This window comes from Ctenopharyngodon idella, chromosome 23 (genome assembly GCF_019924925.1).
Source record: "Ctenopharyngodon idella isolate HZGC_01 chromosome 23, HZGC01, whole genome shotgun sequence".
NCBI lineage: Eukaryota > Metazoa > Chordata > Actinopteri > Cypriniformes > Xenocyprididae > Ctenopharyngodon > Ctenopharyngodon idella.
Window position 1 is genome coordinate 9,299,688 of NC_067242.1, and position 21,332 is coordinate 9,321,019.

General features: G+C 35.7%; 1 protein-coding gene across 2 annotated transcripts in view; it reads left to right on the top strand.

Moving 5' to 3' along the window:
- agap3 (ArfGAP with GTPase domain, ankyrin repeat and PH domain 3) overlaps positions 1 to 21,332 on the top strand; it is a 171,473-nt gene that overhangs the window by 140,302 nt on the left and 9,839 nt on the right. For both annotated transcript variants that reach the window (XM_051881892.1, XM_051881891.1), the window contains exons 14-16: positions 8,918 to 9,072; positions 9,192 to 9,282; positions 10,512 to 10,734. In XM_051881892.1, the coding sequence (XP_051737852.1) occupies positions 8,918 to 9,072; positions 9,192 to 9,282; positions 10,512 to 10,734 (469 nt within the window). The remainder of the gene's footprint in view (positions 1 to 8,917; positions 9,073 to 9,191; positions 9,283 to 10,511; positions 10,735 to 21,332) is intronic.

The following is a 21,332-nucleotide window of genomic DNA, read 5'->3' on the forward strand; positions in this document are numbered from 1 at the left end:
ATTTGATCCATTGTGCCATGTGTAACAGAGATGATGTGTCATGAACAAGGTGCCACTTTGGTTTTATTGCCCGTCCCAATGACAAATACAGTCTCCTAATTGGTTGTTATTGAGGAAACAAAAGCACATCCCTCAGGCTATTCTGTTGCCAATAGGCAAAATCCATCAACTAGATGGACACTGTCCATCAATGACGTTGTCACAGGTGCTTCCTAATAAATTTGTTGTTTTTTTGGAAAATCATTTTATAAATACACATATATCCAATGTGCGACTTTGACATCACACAAAAAGACCACGATCAAACACTTAAACGATAAATAAAGGTCTGTAGGTGGCATAAAGACAGACTATTCTGTCTCATTTAAGAGGGATTAGCATTTCAACAAGCGTTTGTTGTATTATATAACAGTGTGTATTGTTTTTCCCCTCAAATTGCTCTTCCGTTTCAGACAGAAGCTATTTAGCTTATTTTGAATGTTACCAGAATCAAGTTTAATTGTGTTTTTACATGAGTTGAAATAGCCTCAAATGATCCAGCTCCACTATTGTGACTATTTTATTGGTTTTAAATGTGTATGAACGACATTACAAGCTCAAGGGATCACAGGCATGGTCATTTCCCATTGCAGCACTGATAAGGAACGAGTTAAAGACGTTCTTAGCGTTCGTTCTGTCTCATTACGTGTGGTATAATTGACAGTTCCTCAAGAATATGAGGTCTAACCTCTGATTTTCTTAAGCTTGACTTATGGTCATCTGGCAGAATAACAGAAGTGGAATGTGTGTGCGGACAGAATTTTTTTTTTGTAAGAACTTCCATCATGAACGTCGTCGTCTTTGCCTCTCTACAGTCTGAAAGGTTCTATTAGTGTTCGCTTGTCTGTTCTAGTGAGTGCATGCAGAATACAGACATATTGCTTAAGTATGAGAATCACTCACATGGAGCAAGTAGTATCTACTGAAGGCAGAGGAGTGGGAGGGATGGGAGGGGTGTAGGGGGGAGCTTGGATCCTTGAATAAATTGCTATCAGTTTATCTCATTTACGGGGCAATCAAAAGCGCCGAATGCTGGCAGAAATCGAATTTTAGCTGTTGTGAAGCATCATAAATCAAATGTGCTGTCGCTCTCTAAGAAGGTAAGGCAACTTTTTTGTGCTTGGCTTCATGAGCAAACGTCTCTGGGAAGTATCCGGAAGATATTTACAGCTCTGATTCACAAATAGTCTCAGGCAGTTGATGGATTTATGTAAACATCCACAATTAAGGCATGCTTAGACAACTAAATGAATTGTTAAGGGCAAAAGTGAGAAAGGCATTGAGAAAGCGAATTCATTTTAGTGAATCCGTTCATTTCAATGCTGATTCACTGTTTCTTTTTAATTAATTCATTTCATTCAAGAAGACTTTGACCATTTCAACGGTTTAGACCCTGAATTTGAGTTCAAGTGTAAGTTTAATCTAACAGCAAACAGTCCTGTAATTCCTCTACACGCAGAGACTCTCCATTTGAACAGCTTCAGTGGAGCATCCTGCTGGATGTTCAGCGGTATAATGAACATCTCAGGTGCTTAAAAGATGATCCAAAGTTCCTGGCGAGTCGACTGACAGGAGCTTTAATGCCTTTCTTTCCATCTGCACCTTTATCTTCACTCATGTACAGTAAAAGATCTGCTCTGCTAGTCTGAAGCTTGATTAATCTGGGCTATCTTCCTGTAGTCTTCCACAGGAAACACGCTGTTTTTACAGATCTATTTATTTGTTATGTGGACTTTACAAAGAGTTGCATTGTCATTGCACAATTGCTTTTTTTCTTATATAGCAAATAAAATGAAATATAACATCAAATTTTGCTGTATTGAATAGTGTGGTGTTTAGAATGTGAATCACAAATTGTGTACTTTCTGGATATTAATTCAACTTTTTTAATAAATTTAAATATTTATCTTAACAAATATTTACATATATTATTGTTATTAGTTATTTAAATATATATTTACAAATGATTATTACATTAATAATTTACATTTTAATAATTACATTTAAAAACTGAACATTTCATCTCATTTATTATTATTATTATTATTATTAGTAGTAGTAGTAGTAGTATAATTAATATTAGTGTGTATATATATATATATATATATATATATATATTTCATCTCATTTATTATTATTAATATGTAGCTATTATTAATATAACTATTATTTGTATTATTATTTGTTTTTTATATATATTTAAATATTAATTATTTCATATTTATTATTATCATTATTAGTAGTAGTAGTAGTAGTAGTATAATTATTATTAGTTAACTTATCACAATAACATTTTTAAATATTAAATATTTAATCTCATGTGTTATTAATATTATTATATCATTATACAGAAATAAATTAATAGTTGTTATTTGGTTTTTATATATATTTAATTATATACTATTAGTAACTATTATTAATATTATTAGTATTATTATTTGGTTTGCGTATATATTATATATTATATATATATATATATATATATATATATATATAATTTAATATAATTTAAAATTATTATTATTTTGTTTTTATTCTTGTAGTCTACTGATCATTTAGTTACTAATGTGGCAGAAAATAAAATATAATTAAATATCAGTTCTGCATATTTATTATTGAAAATCAAAACTTAAATAATCACTATATCAGACAATCTCTGATTACAACTAATTAAGGCCTAATCAGTTTCTTGCCTTACCTTTGATCTAAATACAAAGAATAATACAGTTTAAACTGTTTTATACTAATATAATGATGTGCACGTGGCATTACTAGTTTTGATCCTTCAGGCTGATAAATACACTTGCCCAGTTTGCAGACAGCCAGCAGCGACTGAAGCTTCATGTGTTTTTAGACTGGTGCTGGTGGTTTCTTGAAGCCCTTTGTCTCTGTTATACCTTTTAAAGAAGATAAAATGTGATTGCACATATATATTTGTAAATTCATGTGCATCAGATCATTGTTGGAGTTTTTATGTCTGCATTTACCTTCAGTTCATTGTTTGAAGAGTGTGTGTGTGTGTGTGTGTGAGTGTGTGTGTATAGGGGGTGTTTTTGTTTACACTGTGTGTGCGTCTGATGGAGATGGTGAATGCGTTCTCGCCTCCTCAGTGTTTGGCCCGTATCCCCCCAGGCCCGTGTCAGTAATGGGCGCGTGCTGATTGCTCTAATACAGGTTAGGAATATTGCCTTTAATGATGTGTAAAATGAGCAAACGCCGCCGCTGACATTTACAGATGGCACAGGCAGGTCTGGTTCCTCCCAGCTGCCCGTTAATTCTTAGACACCAGCTAGCATCTCTATAGGCCCAGACCTGTTTAGTCTACTAGCGCACATGTGTTGGATTTGGGAGTTTTTAAAGCAACACACACGCACACACACCTTGACTTAAACCCCTCGCGGCTTTGTGCAGGCGCTGATTTGATGGATTTGTGGTCGCGTGGCTGTGTTCTCTGACAGAATAGCAATCGGGTCACACTGGCAGGTCCAGATGTGGTACTGGAGCAGGCGTCTGACCCAGAGGGCGTTTGGAGTAGAAGCATCTGCCTCGATTAGATGGGATGCACTTGAGCAAATGTTGTGACTTCGTTTTCCTCTCCTTCTTTCTCTCTCTCTGTGCTAATTTACTTTGCTTTTTTTTTTTCAGGTTGCAATGGATCTCAACTTAAAGGGGTCCTTGATTATGATTTCACTTTTTTAACTTTAGTTAGTGTGTAATGTTGCTGATTGAGCATAAACAACATCTGCAAAGTTAGGACGCTCAAAGGAAGAGTTGTTGTAGTAGAGTGTTGTTACCATGCCGTCATTTTACACCGGCTGTTTCACAAACGAGGGTCAATTCAACGCTGGATTTGCACAAAAGATTAACATGACGGCACATGCTAGTCGATGAGTTGAATCAACTCCACAGCAACTACATAAATGTGTCCACTAACCGTTCAGAAACGTCCAGTTTAATTCTAAAAGTTGTAACTTCTTCCTGAGTCTCTCCATCAGTGTCCGACTCCGGTTTGAACAATGTAAGGCTGAACACCGTTACTGACAATCCTCATTTTGGCTGCGTGAGATTCTCCAGCTTTGTTGTTGTTGAGCCACCGAAGCGCGAGCTGTTAAAGCTCCGCCCTCTTCTGGAAAGTGGGCCGGGAGCAGCAGCTCATTTGCATTTAAAGGGACACACACAAAAACGGCGTGTTTTTGCTCACACCCGAATAGGAGCAAATTTGACTATAAGCTATAATGCAGAAAGAATATAAATATGAATGAAGGATTGCAAGGGCCAGGAGGAGAGAAAGACTGTGGTTTTAGATGTTGTTATCTTTCTTTTATTGTAGTGTATTAATTAAGGTAAGTTGTTTCTGCCCTCTTTGCCTCCAGTCCCTCAGATTGGATTTTAACTGGATGTAGTCAGGCAGAACCTGCTCTGCTCCGTCTCATTACTGCTAATTTCTGAGCACCAGTGGCTGATTGGGAGCTTGTGTTATTGCACATTTTTATATCAACAGACCTCAGAGTCTTTTTGTAATTTTTTAGATAAAATGCTTTCTTTTTTCCTATAATGCAGTGCATTTTCATTTTCAAATATTTTACAGGGAATATTTTTCTGATTTTAGAACAAAAGTAGTCAGCAATACTGTAAAATAACACATATGAAAGTAAAGGAACAAGCAACAAATATTAAACAAATTAAAAATATCTTATATTTGAGCTTCTCCTGTGTCTAGATTCTAGCTCTACTCGTTCTGGACATTCACTTCATGAAGATGCTTTTAAATAGTTTTGAAGCGTTTTTTCCTCCAAATTTAAAATGTAAAAATTTAGGTATTTAAATGAAAGAAACAAATTTGAAGTATTATGTATTTATTTTATTTTATTTTAGATTTTTTTTGTTTGTTTTACCTTTATATTTGTTTACCAAGCTAATTTCAAGCATTTAATCATAAGCTTTTAGATCATATGAATTTGTAAGATAATGAGAAACTATACACTCACCGGTCACTTTATTAGGCTCACATTGCTAGTAACGGGTTGGATCCCCTTTTGCCTTCAGAACTGCCTTAATTCTTCATGGCACAGATTCAACAAGGTGCTGGAAACATTCCTTTGAGATTTTGGTCCATATTGTCTTGATAGCATCACACAGTTGCTGCAGATTTGTCGGCTGCTTATCCATGATGTGAATCTCCCGTTCCACCACATCCCAGAGCTGCTCTGTTGGATTGAGATCCAGTGACTGTGGAGGATTTGAGTTTAGTGAACTCACTGTCATGTTCAAGAAACCAGTTTAAGATGATTTGAGCTTTGTAACATGACATGTTATCCTGCTGAAATTATCCATTAGAAGATGTGTACACTGTGCTCATAAAGAGATGGACATGATCAGTAACAATACTCAGGTAGGCTAAGGTGTTTAAATGAAGTTCAATTGGTACTAAGGGGCACAAAGTGTGCCAAGAAAATATCCTCCACACCATTACATCACCAGCAGCCTGAACCATTGATACAAGGCAAGAAGGATCCATGCTTTCATGTTGTTTACACCAAATCCTGACCCTACCATCTGAATGACGCAGCAGAAATCAAGACTTGTCAGACCAGGCAACATTTTTCCAATATTCTATTGTGTAATTTTGGTGAGCCCATGAGAATTGTAGCCTCAGGTTCCATTTCTCAGCTGACAGGAGTGGCACAAGTGTGTCTTCTGCTGTTGTAGCCCATCTGCTTGAAGGTTGTCCGTTCAGAGATGCTCTTCTGCAGACCTCTGTTGTAACAAGTGTTTATTTGAGTTACTGTTGCCCTTCTGTCAGCTTGAAGTGGCCATTCTTCTCTGACCTCTGACATCAACAAGGCATTTTCACCCACAGAACTGCCGCTAACTGGATATTTTCTATTTTTCAGACCATTCTCTGTAAACCCTAGAGATGGTTGAGTGTGAAAATCCCAGTAGATCAGCAGTTTCTGAAACACTCAGACCAGCACGTCTGGCACCAACAACCATGCCACGTTCAAAGTCACTTAATCATCTCTCTTCTTCAGCAGATCATCTTGACCGTGTCTACATGCCTAATTGCACTGAGTTGCTACCATGTGATTGGCTGATTAGCTATTCGCATTAACAAGCAGTTGAGCAGGTGTACCTAATAAAGTGGCCAGTGAGTGTAAATTCAGTCAAGTGTGCAAACTTTTTGACTGGTTTTGGTAGAATGTGTCTAGTTCACAATTAGTTAATTTATTGACTTTTGTGCTTTTAGTTGCTTTAAGTGTAAAACATATATTATAACATACAATAATCTGTTGCCTAAAAAATTGCAGTTGAATTTGAAGCTAACATTTGGATTAGTTCAAAAATTGGAATTATTGAACCATTTGATGGTTCGTTTTCTGAGAAGTGAAATTGTCAAGTGATTTTCTTTTTACTGCAATGAACTACGGTTAATTTGGACAGCATTTTGGAGCATCATAAATGAGTTTAAGTGCTATGTAAGTAGCTCACTAGGTTTTGAATCACAGCCATACTGAGTTCCTCAGAACTCAAATTCACTGCTATGTTTTTGAGATTTAGCAATAAACTTTCACACTCCTTTTTATTCAAAGTAATATTACCGAAGTAACAATTACTGTAATTTTGTGTGCTGCTTAACAACTAAAGCACAAAAAGAATTTGGCTTAGCTTTCATTTTCAGTGGTTTCAAACATCAGAAACAGACTTTTTTTTTTTTTTTTTAATAAATCCACATTGAAATTACCTGTTGAAATGGCTAATTTATCAGATGGCCAGCCAACAGAATAATTGTTTGTGTTCAGATGCAGAGGTGTATGATCATTGGACAGTGGAATGCGAGATAATTGTGTTGCTGTTCATAATAGCAGACAGGAGAGAAACTATATCAAGACAGCCGAAATGTTATCCAAATACAATATATTCCCTTCTGTGATACTAAAATATGAAATAATAGCATTCATGGAAGATGTTTTCAAGTCTATTTGTTACTAAAAACAAAAGTAAATGTTTTGAGTTCTTTAATTTGTACTAAAAATGAAATGTTTCCTTATTTTGACCACATTTATGAAACTATTACACTTTTAGAAAAATGGTTCAATAGGCTTCTATAAAGAACCTTTCTTCTAAGAGTGTAGTAAACCTCCTAAATTAATTCTAGAGACCTTTGTTCGACATATTTATCCACATAGTGTGTCCAGGCTTTCGCTTGTGGTTCATTTCCAGCAAAAAGAAGCATGAAATGTAAACAAAGAACAGAGATCAACTGGGGCGACAGACCTTCACCCTTTAGTCCTTGATTTAGACACAAAGCTGCTGGCTCTGTATTGATCTCTGACCTGGAGTCAAGTCCCGTGAATAAATCGGGTAATTGAGGAGGGTGTCAAACTAATTGGATTGTTGCCATTCGCTTGAGGCCACATACTCTGCTGAAGTGAGCGGGAGTCTTTTACAATGATATGCATGTGTTCAAGTCATCATATGGGGATTATTGATTGGAGATGAGAGTAGACGGAGATCTACATGCTTCACATTCAAGATAAACCGCTGCCTTAAAACCCCACTCAACATTTCATTTGAATTTAAAGTTGTTTGCATAGTTTTTATTTAAGGCTGGGCGGTATGATGGTAGAAATTTTAATCTATCTTTTGGTTTATGTCCATTCCAAGTTCCAAATAAAAAAAAGATGAAGTTGCTTTAAGTTATAAAATATTAAATTCATTGGACCATCAAAAAATAGACATTAATACATAATAATAATAATAATATTTGAAATAAAGAATAAAACAAATATAAAGAATACTTTTAAATAAGTATAAAAGTATTGAATTTCCAACTTATATCATATTATCGCCAACCCTGTCAAATATATATAGAGAGATTTAAATTAACAGAGAAAGAAAAAAATTAACAGGGTTGGCACATGACCATGATAATTCATGATAATTTCTCTAAAAATGAGACTTCAATAATGTAGTAATGATCATTTAGAGTGGGCGTCAATAAATGGTGATATGTTGTGCATTTTAATGCTAATAAACAGTCTTTATTCTGTAAAACTACTGCAGTAATTGAATCTGTGAACTTCTTTTCGCCTCATGCAGCTTCATCGGCTGTAATACTCGCGTGTGTAATCATCGTCACGTACACATCAAAGTAATCATGGTTTTGAAATGAATGTTGAGCAAATTGCAGAAATGATGGTCTGTTTTTCACCTCTCGCCCCTCATTTGAGCTCCGTAGAAACATTGCACTACCTCGCGTGTGCTTTTGCGATGTGGAAATTACTGTGACCAGAATGATTAACCCACATTATATTCTATTTAGGCAGCTGCAATAATAATGAGTCTTCATTGGTAATGAGATAAGTACTCTAATGGATGTATTTACCTTTTTAATCACTTGGATTTTACGATGCTGATGAACAACAGCAACTGACACTAATCGCAGATACCCATAATGCACCTTGGATATTGGCCATTTAAATGTTTGTATTTGCAGCCTTTTAGTGAAGATTATCTTGAACTTGGAAATAATGGCAAATATGTCCTGTTTTTTTCCTTCTGTAAAATGCAATTTAAATTAAGAATTTTATGTTTTATGTTTAATTTGAATAAATATTTTTTTCCAATAAGAAATATTTATTTTCAATGAATAAATATTATATATAATTTGATAAATATTTCATATATATGTGTGTGTGTGTGTGTGTGTGTGTGTGTGTGTGTATGTATGTATGTGTGCGTGTTCTTTTAATTGTGTAATGAATTTGTGTCTCATTGTGGACCCACGACTTTTTCAAACTGTCATTATCAAACATATTCTGGCAAATTGAACTGATCACTGTGTATTCAAACCCATCTCACATTTGGTGTGTTTCAGAGCAAGAAGAGTCCTTTGAGTTCATCATTGTGTCCCTGACTGGTCAGATGTGGCACTTTGAGGCTTCCACGTATGAGGAAAGAGAACTCTGGGTGCAGGCCATTGAGAGCCAGATATTTGCCAGTCTGCAGTCCTGTGAGAGCAGCAAGAACAAGGTAAGATGGTATTATGTTCATTTAGGTACTGTGGAAATAGGTTAGTATGTTGTATGCACACTCAAACAAACCCTTCTGCTCTTTCCACATTGTGATTAATGAATTGTTATGGTATATAGTCTCGATTAGGAAGCCAGAGTGATGCAGTGACCATCCAGTCCATCAGGAACGTGAGGGGAAACAGCTTCTGTGCAGACTGTGACGCCCCCAGTGAGTGAAACATTGTGACTGCACCCGTTTCTGATCATGAAGCTGGTCTCATTTCATTAGATATTTTATAGATGTTTGTCTTTTCTTTTGTTGTATAAGATGTCATAAGGCATAATGTTATAAAGTACATTAAAGTAATAAAAATAATATAACTAATAAAAAATAACTCAAAAAATGGTGTTGTCAAATTGAATAATCGCGATTAATCGCATCTAACATGTCTGTGTATGTACATATACACACACACACACACACACACATATATATATATATATATATATATATATATATATATATATATATATATAATAAAATAAAATATTATCTAAACAAACTTTTATGTTAGATGCGATTAATCGCAATTAATCGATTTGACAGCACTAAAAATAATAAAAAATAATTGTAATAATGAGACTTTTTTTTTTTCCATTTTTTGTTGGGTAGTTTCACCCACATTTGTATAAAATCCCAGTCTGGGATATGGAATAGTTCACCCAAAAATATTTACTCATGCCAAGGCCATCCAAGATGTATATGACTTTCTTTCTTTAGCCGAAGGGAAAATTAAAGTTTTGGAGGAAAACATTCCAAGATTTTTCTCCATCTAATGCAAGTGAATGGTGGTGATGTAGGCGGCAAGGACCGCCCCATTGTTTACAAAAGGAGTTTACGTCCAGGATATACACACAAAGTGACCATTTTTAAACTGAAACAAATACTTATACTTCAACGATAATTTGTTTTGTACGTGACGCGTGACCTTCCCAATGTGCATGTCACGTGAGAGGTCATGAACTCAACCGTCTCTCAGAGTTGGACCAAAGTGGACATTTGAAGTTACTAGTTAAAAAGTATATAATTTTTTTTTCTGAAAATGACTGATTGTTTCACTAGAGAAGACCTTTATTTATCTACATAGGGTCATGTAGAGCCCTTTAAAGCTGCCTAAATGTGGACTTTTTACCTTCAAAAATGGTCTACATTGAGGAAAAAAATCTTGGAATGTTTTTCTCCAAAACCTTAATTTCTCTTTGGCTGAGAAAAGAAAGTCATATACGTCTTGAATGGCCTTGGGGTGAGTAAATAATCAGGAAATATTCATTGTTTGGTGAACTATTCCTTTTGAGGTTGGCATAGTCATTGCTGAAAACTACCCATATCTGACGTTGAAGTGCATGCAGTGCTAATTTGGTATGGTACACTGAAATGTAATCGTCTCTGACCCTCAGATCCGGACTGGGCCAGTCTGAACCTCGGCGCTCTGATCTGTATCGAGTGCTCCGGGATGCACAGGAACCTGGGTACACATCTGTCCCGCGTACGGTCTCTGGACCTGGACGACTGGCCGGTGGAACTCAGCATGGTGATGACAGCCATTGGGAACGCCATGGCCAACAGCGTATGGGAGGGCTGTGTGGAAGGATACACCAAACCCGGTGTGGATAGCACCAGGTGAGTTGCCTGTACAAAGCATTAGCTGGTAGCCTTGAAAACAAGATTTTGTCAAGTCAACAAAATCATCATGGCCAGATTCTTTTGTCCCACTCTGTGTATAATAGGTTATATAGTTTGTTAACTGATTTGTCAGATGCTTAGGCTCTGTTGTGCAACGAATCCTCTGCCATGGTCTTGTCAGTCATCTCATCTTACGCTCATCACGTGATCAGTGAACTCTGATTCCTGCTGCACTATGTACGACTCTGCAGCTTGTGTTGGATGAGCTGGATGGGCTTGAAGCGAACGTTATCCAACTGAATTAAATGGTTTTTACAGTGGAACTTAATTTCACCCTCACTCTCCGTCATGGGAATATCGCGAGGCAGCTTTTCACCGCAGTGAAAAATCTTGTCACATTTTAATCTTGCAAGATCTCATGGCATGAGATCTTGTCACACCCCTACTAAATACTAGCTTGCATAGACTAATACCAAATGGCAGCTCGTCTGGTCAAATTGAATAATGTTTGAACTTCTTAAACAGGTTCTATGAAAGTTGTATGAATTAAACACTCAAAGAAAGCTTTGTTTAGCTTCGTTTGAAATTAAACATGGTGGCTTCAAGTATTTAAGAAAGTGTAGTATTGGAAGAAGGGAAGAAGGTTACAATGGACTCTTTGTTCAGGGTATGGAAGCATATTTTGCATCCAGTGTCAGTGATATGATCAATGACTGGATTGTATCAAAGACTTCACCCAATCATCGGTCCATTAGTGCTGTTTGAAGAAGATGAGATGTTTCAGGAGATAATAGGGTCCATAGACCATTGTCTGTAGCTGCTCACCTGCTCTGGTTCCAGGCGATGTCTCGAGGTGTTTCCCCCCTTTAAGCTTGACACACGCTCTCACATTCCCAATCTGTCTAATGACCTGGAGAAAAGAGTGTTTTTGGTGGCAATTAAGGACACTATTACAGTCCCAAAGCACTCCCCTTGGGGCTGAATTGAGAGCTCTCAATGGCTCTGACAGCTATCCATCACTCAGGGGGGGTGTATCAGTCACTCCTGAGGGTATGAATCCAGTCAGACACTTTGACACCGCCTGGCTTACGCTTTGGTCTAATGCATCATAATGTAGGATTTATTTGAATGCTACTGCATTAGCTGCTGAACTGTATCTTACGCCTTTATCTGTTTGATCAGGTTGAAAGATGCTATCGGATGGGCAGTTTATAGTTAAGTTTATAGTACATAAACATATACGTATATAAACATAAGTAATATATATATAAATGTAATATATATGTTAGTACTGTCAAATCGTTTAATCGCGATTAATCACATCTTAACATAAAAGTGTGTATATATATATTATTATATTTATATATTATATATATGTGTGTGTGTGTATACACACACAAACACACATATACAAACATATATATACACACACACTATTTTGCCAAAAGTATTGGGACACCCCTCCAAATCATTGAATTCAGGTGTTCCAATCACTTCCATGGCCACAGGTGTATAAAATCAAGCACTAGGCATGCAGACTGCTTCTACAAACATTTGTGAAAGAATGGGTCGCTCTCAGGAGCTCAGTGAATTCAAGCGTGGTACCGTGATAGGTTGCCACCTGTGCAATAAGTCCATGCGTGAAATTTCCTCACTACTAAATGTTCCACGGTCAACTGTTAGTGGTATCATAACAAAGTGGAAGCAATTGGGAACAACAGCAACTCAGCCACGAAGTGGTAGGCCACGTAAAATCACAGTGCGGGGTCAGCAGAAGTCGCCAACTTTCTGCAGAGACAATATCTACAGACCTCCAAACTTCGTGTGGCCTTCAGATTAGCTCAAGAACAGTGCGTAGAGAGCTTTATGGAATGGGTTTCCATGGCCAAGCAGCTGCATCCAAGCCTTACATCACCAAGTGCAATGCAAAGCATCGGATGCAGTTGTGTAAAGCACGCCACCACTGGACTCTAGAGCAGTGGAGACGTGTTCTCTGGAGTGACGAATCACGCTTCTCTGCCTGGCAATCTGATGGACGAGTCTGGGTTTGCCTGACTGCATTGTGCCAAGTGTAAAGTTTGGTGGAGATGGGATTATGGTGTGGGGTTGTTTTTCAGGGGTTGGGCTTGGACCCTTAGTTCCAGTGAAAAGAACTCTTAATGCTTCAGCATACCAAGACATTCTGGACAATTTCATGCTCCCAACTTTGTGGGAACAGTTTGGGGATGGCCCCTTCCTGTTCCAACATGACTGCGCACCAGTGCACAAAGCAAGGTCCGTAAAGACATGGATGAGCGAGTTTGGTGTGGAGTCCTGACCTCAATCCGATAGAACACCTTTGGGATGAATTAGAGCGGAGACTGTGAGCCAGGCCTTCTCACCAACATCAGTTCCTGACCTCACAAATGCGCTTCTAGAAGAATGGTCAAAAATTCCCATAAACACACTCCTAAACCTTGTGGAAAGCCTTCCCACAAGATTTGAAGCTGTAGTAGCTGCAAAGGGTGGGCCAACTCCATATTAAACCCTACAGATTAAGAATGGGATGTCATTAAAGTTCCTGTGCACATAAAGACAGGCGTCCCAAAACTTTTGGCAATATAGTGTATATATATATATATATATATATATATACACATATATATATATATATATATATATATATATATATACACATCATGTAAACACAAACTTTTATGTTAGATGCGATTAATCGTAAATAATAGATTTGACAGCACTATATATGTAATGTTATTGTGCATCCCTAATTAATAGTGTTTTATATTTGATATAATGAAAGTACATTTTCTGAGGAATTTTGCAAAAGTTAGTCAAAAATATCTGTCTATGAACCAACTGACTTATTTGTTTGCTTGCCTATATATTAATATACCTTTGTTTAACTGCTATACTATCTGTTTACAAGACAGCGAAGTGACCTGCTGCTTCATAGTATGCAAGACAGCATCAGGATTTCCCTCAGTGGAGAGCGTGAACAAAGATGTAACAACTGCCCTACAAAAGTGTGCGTGCCGCAGATAGCGTGTAAAGGAAGATAGCCCTTTCGATCTACTCACCACCTGGGGTGCTTCAGCTTTCTGTCTCTGTCTGTCTCTCTCTCTCCGTTCTTTTCTCTCACTCAGCGGCGAGTGATGGCTCACAGTTATCTATTGAGTGGTTGGCGGGCTGCAGCCGAGTGCTTTTGACTTGATGAAAGATTATTGATGCTGATATCCCCCTCACACTTCAGTCGTCAGGACGGGCTCACTGCCGGAGGAGGGAATGTTTTTCATTGTCAGGAGAATCTGATGGTTCACGGCATCCTCCATTTCTCCCGTTCTCTCGCTCGCTCACTCATTCTCTCACCCGCTCGGACAAAAACTGAAAATCTCATTACCGTCATAACTGATTTTCCTTAGCCAAAGAGTAATGGGTGAAACATGGTGTGTATTCAGAGTGTGTGTAATATGTAGTCATCAGGGTGCATTTGTTTTTGGGAGATTTTTTCTCAATATGACAATAATTACTGGTGTAATTTGAGATATATATAGATATAGATATATAGATATATATAATATACACGTCTCAGATTTCCTGAGTCACAGTTTCAGCGATTGTTTTTTTTGGTTCATGTTGGTCATTCACTCATTGGTATGAATGGGTCATTTGGACGGTCAATTATATATGTATCATCAAAATGTCGTTTGACATCAGTGAGATGAGTAATCGGGCTCATTTTACCGTCGTGCAGTCAGGCAGGATTGATTTAACTCTCATCACGGAGGTGAAAACTAACATCCGAGTGAGGGTGACAAGTCTCAGTGTTCTCTGAGCTCATTTACGGCCCTGATGACTAATTTAAACCCCATAACACAAGCCATGTGCGGCTGTAATGGACTCTGGATTACTTGTGTACACACTTTCCCATGAGCTAAACACAAATACTCATATGTGACGAAGTCTGCGGGATCAGGATGAAAGGCAGACAAATTTCCCTCCACAGTGTCTTAATGATATAAGCTTTTTTTTTAACTACTATTAGCTGTGTTGTATTGCTACTTGGTAATAGAACCGACTAGTTGATTTAGACGATTCAAGTTTTCTGTAATGTTTGACATTTTAAGATTTTATTTAAACATATATTTTGCATTTTTTATTTTTATTCATGCTGTCCAGTCGCTCATAATAGTTCAAATTCATAGACAGTTATTTAAATGTATTTATTTTACTTTTTTTTTTTTACTATTTATTTTGTTTAAACACTCATAAAAGTTTAAAATTACAGCGATTTAAAGGTATTTTACTTTTTTATTCTGCTTAAGTATTTATAATAAAAAATAGTTAAAATAACAGAGATTTTATTTAAACGTATTTTTAGCACTATTTATATTTCTAAAATCCTTAAAGATTAAAATTAGAGATTTATTTAAACTTATTTTGAGTTTATATTATTGATGCTGTCTAAGCTTTCATTAAATTTGAAAGATGTAGGTTTTTGTTTTACTTATTAGTGAAGTATTTTACTTATTAGTATTTATTGTTTACTTTACTTGTTTATTCTCTTTATTACAGGTGGTTTTGTGAACCAAGTACAAGTAGAATTGTTGGTTTAACTTAAAAAAGTAAGTTACCTGGTTGCCTTAATTTTGAGTTCATTGAAATTAAAAATTTGAGTTAATTCAATGAAGGCGATTGGTTTAATTAACAGAAACTCAAAATATTATCTGAATCCATATTAATTATTTAAGTTGATTTGACAAAAGAAAAAAATGTTGTTATAACAATTCAACAACTCAAGAAAATAATGTTTTACAGTGTAGGATAAATTCAGTTAAATTTGTTCACTTTTTGACTTTGAGATGAATTTTCTGAATTCGCCCTATATTTGAGAATAAAATCTCAAGCATTATTATATTTCCCTCTGTAATGTTAAACAGGCAATTTTCATTTCCCCTATAACTAACCCCAGATTTGATACGCATGGAAACTCAATGCGTCTCACCTGCTAATGTGTTTCCAGCCGTTTTAATTATAAATATTGTTTTAATTATTGAGCAGCGTCTATCGATCATGGATCTCTGTAGGTAATCTGTTAACCAGATTGATAGATTTATGATAGATTTACACAGTTTTGTCATGAATTCTTGTGTGGCCATCAATCTTGCTGGGTAGCGAGAGCGGCGCTGCAGAGGTTGGCTCATCCGAGGCTGTTTGGGCTTAAATTAGAAATTGGCAGTTGTGTGTGTTTTCGTGTCGACTCTAATTGCCTGGCACCCGCGTGCCACAAGACTGAGAGAATTCTTTCAGTTGTTGGTGAGACGGGACGCTGACGATTCACACACATGTACGTCTTTGATTTGAATCGATCGCGTCGCGCTTACGTCATTTTAGTGCTTTTAAAGTATGTATAATGATGTGGGGGTTCATCAACAAACTAAGTAGATGCAAAATATTTGTCTATATCAGTATCGGGGTTACTATAGTTTACTTTAACTAAAACCATATTCAAAATATTATTAAAAACTATAATAGTATATCAGTGATACTGAAATAACACTGGTCTGTATCTGTTTATATATATATGTGATGTCCCTCCATCACTTAACGCTTTATTTTCCTCTCTTTTATTTTCCTATTTTTTGCTCTTTTGAGGCTGGGCTGAAAGAGATAGCAATTGTGCGTCTCACAGTTTCTCAAACGCACACACACACACACACACACACACACACACAGACGATGCCCTTCGGCCAGAGCAGGTAATAGCTCTGATGATCCTCCAGTTTGTTTCAGAAATAATTTGCCGTTGCGTCTTCGCCACAGGGCAGTGGCACTAATACAAATGAATCACTTCACTAACCTCTTTCCCCCTCTCACACGCCGTCAATCCTTCCTCTCTTTCCCACCTGTCCTCTTTTCTATATTTGCAGGACCTTCTCATTGTATTTTCAGTCTTTGCTTTCCTGTTACTGTTTTTTGACCTACATTATGCAGTGGATGGGGAAGAGTTTCCTTCATGTGGGGTTCAGATGTTGTTTTGTTTCTATTGATTGAAGAATGATGCACTTTTTGCAAGCCAGTGTTTTAGCCAATCAGGTGAGAGCTAGTGTTTGATTGACAGCTCAAGCCGTCTTCGCTTAAAGTAATATATATGGTAACAGATCTGACACCAGAATGACGTTTAATGGCTTATAGTGTTTGAAAAGAACTATATATATAAAAATAATAAAGAAATCTTTCTTCTTAGTATTTAAAAAACCTAAAGTACAGCATTTCTCTCCTATCTATTTCTATTTGAATTCAGTTTCAGGAATCGACCGTAATTATAAATACATCAGCACTTACAGGCGGGTTGCCTTTTATGACTTAAAATACTGGAATGATAAATGTTTGACATCATGAATTGCTTTTGCTGTCGCACATTTTCATTTTCCCTTCTAGCAATGAAAATATGTTTTGCTTTCTTGCGGTACATTTTTCAGAGTATTGTTTGTGCTATCATCGCCTGCTGCAGAAAATGTACTCAAGATAAAGAATATTTTTATTTTTCAAAATTTTACAGTGGTCAGAGGATTGGATGCTTGGCCATTTGATAATCTTTTTTTCCTCATAAAAATCCATAATAATCACTAATGAAAATCGACAAAGAAATGTAATTATCTATTAGTAGATTAGTAGATGTTTTGCTCTTTTTTTTTTTTTTTCCTTCATAACACAGACCCAACTAATTCATAATGAACTTGATTGAACTTATATGTTGATTATTTTTCATTTTAGCGATTTATTATGAATTTTATTACAAACAGTGGGGTCTATTTTGCAAAATAGGGCATCCTAAACAGTGAGCAAGTGATTTAAATGTCACTGTTGTTGGTACTGTACTGTACATGCATACATGTCAATCAAACAGAACGCAAAACAATATCTTGTCAAATCAAATTTGAGGTCTTAAATGACCCACAATTAGTTATATGAACAGTAACTGTAATGGTATTACTGAAGCAGCCTTCCATCATTACAGGAAAAGTAATGTGATTACATTTTTAGAGAAGGAATGTTTTTGAGTCTCTTCTGCTCACCAAGGCTGCATTTATTTGATCAAAAATACAGTAAAAACCGTAATATTGTGAAAAATTATTACTATTTTTCTATTTAAATTTTCATGTGTCACATGATCCTTCAGAAATCATTCTAATATGCTGATTTGCTGCTCAAGAAACATTTATTACTATTATCAATGTTGAAAAAAGCTGCTTAATATTTTTGTGGACTCATTTTTTCAGGATTCTTTAATGTATAGAAAGTTCAAAAGAACATTATTTATTTGAAATAGAAAACATTACTGTCACTTCTGATCAATTAAATGCATCCTTGCTGAATAAAAATATGAATTCCTTAATTTAAATAAAAAAACATTTGAAAATTAGTGTAGTTTGTACACTCAGCTTGAGGTTTGAACACATTCTGCACACCATCTTCAGCATATTTTATATAGAATATATGTTTGAAGAAGAGAATCGGGCAAGATATAATCAGATAGACTCTCATGGTAGAAACATTAAAGCTCTTTGTTTGTGAATGTGTGTTGTGCCTGTTAAGTGTCTAGTACATGAAGCGTCATTCATAAAAGTGAACTACACACTGACACTGTCTCATTGCAAACACTCCCCCTCTGTTTCTTTCTCTCTTCCTGCCTCTCTCTCTCTCTCTCTTCTTTACAAACACTCCATCCCTGCTGGGAGGGCCGTTCGGCTCTGCCCTCCCCTCTGTTTGATGTGTCTTTTGAGAATTTCAGGGGGTTGTTTTGTGTTTGTGTGTGCTGGCGAGGCCCTTCAGAAGTTCCCCTTCCTCTGAGCCCCACTTACCTCCATGAACCCATTCACTTCCTGGTCCTGCGCTCTGATTGGTCGTTTGGTGAAGAAGGCATTCACCTTCTTCCACGCCCTCGTCATTTGTGTCTCAGATGGTCCACTTTCACTTGCATGTCCAATTGCTTTTTGGCCTTCCTGGAGAGACGCCTCCCCTCGAGTGTGCGCTACATAGGGACCCTTCTCATAAATCCCGGTGTGCTGTTTAGTCTGGGTTGAGTAATTGCCCTGTTGTTTCTTCCTCCGTATTGGAGTGCATTCATGTGTTCCTGATTCTCTGGGCCAGGCTACAGGAATCATTTTCCCCGTTTCTGTGATCATTAGGGTCAGCTGATGCTAGAAAAGCTCTTGTAAAAGCTTGACCTGATACCTCACTCCAGCTGATCTCAAAGAACATGATATTATGTTTGGGTTTTTATTTGGTAGCTTTTAATTGTGTATATTAAAGGAAAAATAAAAGCAAATTCACTCATTTAACTTTAATGTGACTAATTACGTGTGTGTGTGTGTGTTTATATATATATATATATATATATACATGATTACACAGTTTAAGTATTATATTAATTTGACATTTTACATGTTATTATATTATATTTGAATGTTTATTAGTGTATTTTAAAAGTATTTATAATGAAATATATAATTTTAAATATTTTCCTGTGTAGCTTTGGTTATGTCAGCAGTATTAATTAATTTTTCATTAATTTATTTGCATTATATATATATTCGATTAATTATTTTTTTCATTAATTTATTTACACTATAAATATAGATAAATTTATTAATAAATTAATAAAAAAATTAATATATATTACTAATATTAAACATTTATATGCACATTATATTTTTACATTATATTTACTAAAAAAACATTTGTTATAAAAACATTAATTAAATGTATTTATATTTAATATATTAATAATATTAATTTATTTACATTTTATTCATTTTCATTGTGTTTTGTTTAAATATAACAAGAACCTTTTTTTCTTAAGAATAGTTTGCAATTATCAATCATGAACATTAAGACAAAAAAAGGTAAATGGGGGTCAGTACTAATTTCATGTTGACTTTAATGATTTATTATTGAGTGACATTATTAAGTGCTAATTTTATTGTTGTTCCCTTTGAAGCAGTTAACAGCATATAAAGTCAAGTTGGATATAAAGAGTGTTTGGTCTCCTTTTCAGACTTATAGTCTCTCTCACACTCGAGTCCCCCGATGTCCCCCAAGCAACCCTGATATTCACTGCAAATATGTGTGTACCAGTGTGCTGTGTTTGTGTGTGTGTGTGTGTGTGTGTGTGTGTGTGTGTGTGTGTGTGTGTGTGTGTTTCCTGAATGTGGTTTTCTCCCCCTGCAGAGAGAATCTTCCCTCCATCTCATCACTCTTTCCTGGCCTCCTCGTCCCTCCCTCGCTTTTGACACGCTAAAGCTGCACATTTTATTTTTCTTCCTCCTGCCGAGAGGAAGTGTCTTTTCATGGCTTCTCGGCTTTCTCCCATAAACCCCTCCACACAGTGCCCTGTGTTTGGATTGGGTCTCCATTTCAAACAAAAGTCTGAGGCGGGATTACCAGCCCCTCTCTTCCTCTCTTTCACACTTCTCCTTTCAAGTGGCAGTGGCCAGGGGTATTTGAGAAGCCTGTTGCTGCTTCTGAAATCTTCCTTCTTCCTTTTCAAGGACAGGTGACCGTAAACTGACTAAGAGAATTTTTAAAGGCTTCATAAAGGGCTACAGACAGAAATTTTTTGGATCAATTGCATGTATGGATGGCTAAGTACATGCAGATTTATGTTTAAATCCTCCCCCAGCTATCCCGATATCTGATGTCATCTCATACATAGAAACAGTTGAGCAACTTCAGTTAATCTGAGCTGCACATAGCTCACCCATAAATGAAAATTGTCATTATTTATTTGTTTTTCTATTCATGGAACACAAAAGATGTTCTGAAGAATGTTCACACTTATTTTGTACACAATAAAGTCAATGTGGACAGATTCCATAGAGCTCCTAAAAAATAACTATATTTAACTATATAACTATAATAACTATATTATTTTACCTTTTTTTATTTTATTTTATTTTTTATTTTATTTTGAATGTGGACAAATACCATAAAGCTCCAAAGGCAACAGAAAATACCCTATTTTTATTTTATTTTGTTTTGCTTTATTTTGAATGTTGACAGATACCATAAAGCTCCAAAAACAACTAAATGTACCTTATTTTATTTTATTTTGCAGTCAAAGTGAATGTGGATGAATATAAGCAAGCTCCAAAAATAAGGAAAAAGTACCTTATTTTTATTTTATTTTGTTTTGAATATGGACAGGTACCATAAAGCAAAAACAACAAAAAGTAGCCTATTTTTTATTTTATTTTATTTTATATTTTTTATTATTTTATTTTATTTTATTTTATTTTATTTTATTTTGCATGCAGACAGAAACCATAAAGCAAAAACAACAAAAAGTACCCTATTATTTTATTTTATTTTATTATTTTGTTTTGCTTTGTTTTATTTTAATTTATTTTACTTTGCTTTGCTTTATTTTGAATGCAATACCATAAAGCAAAAACAACAAAAAGTACCCTATTTTTATTTTATTTTATTTTATTTTATTTTATTTATTTTTTTTGCCATCAAAGTGAAAGTGGATGAATATCAAGTTCCAAAAATGAGGGGAAAAAAGTACCATTAATTTTAAGTCATATGAAAGT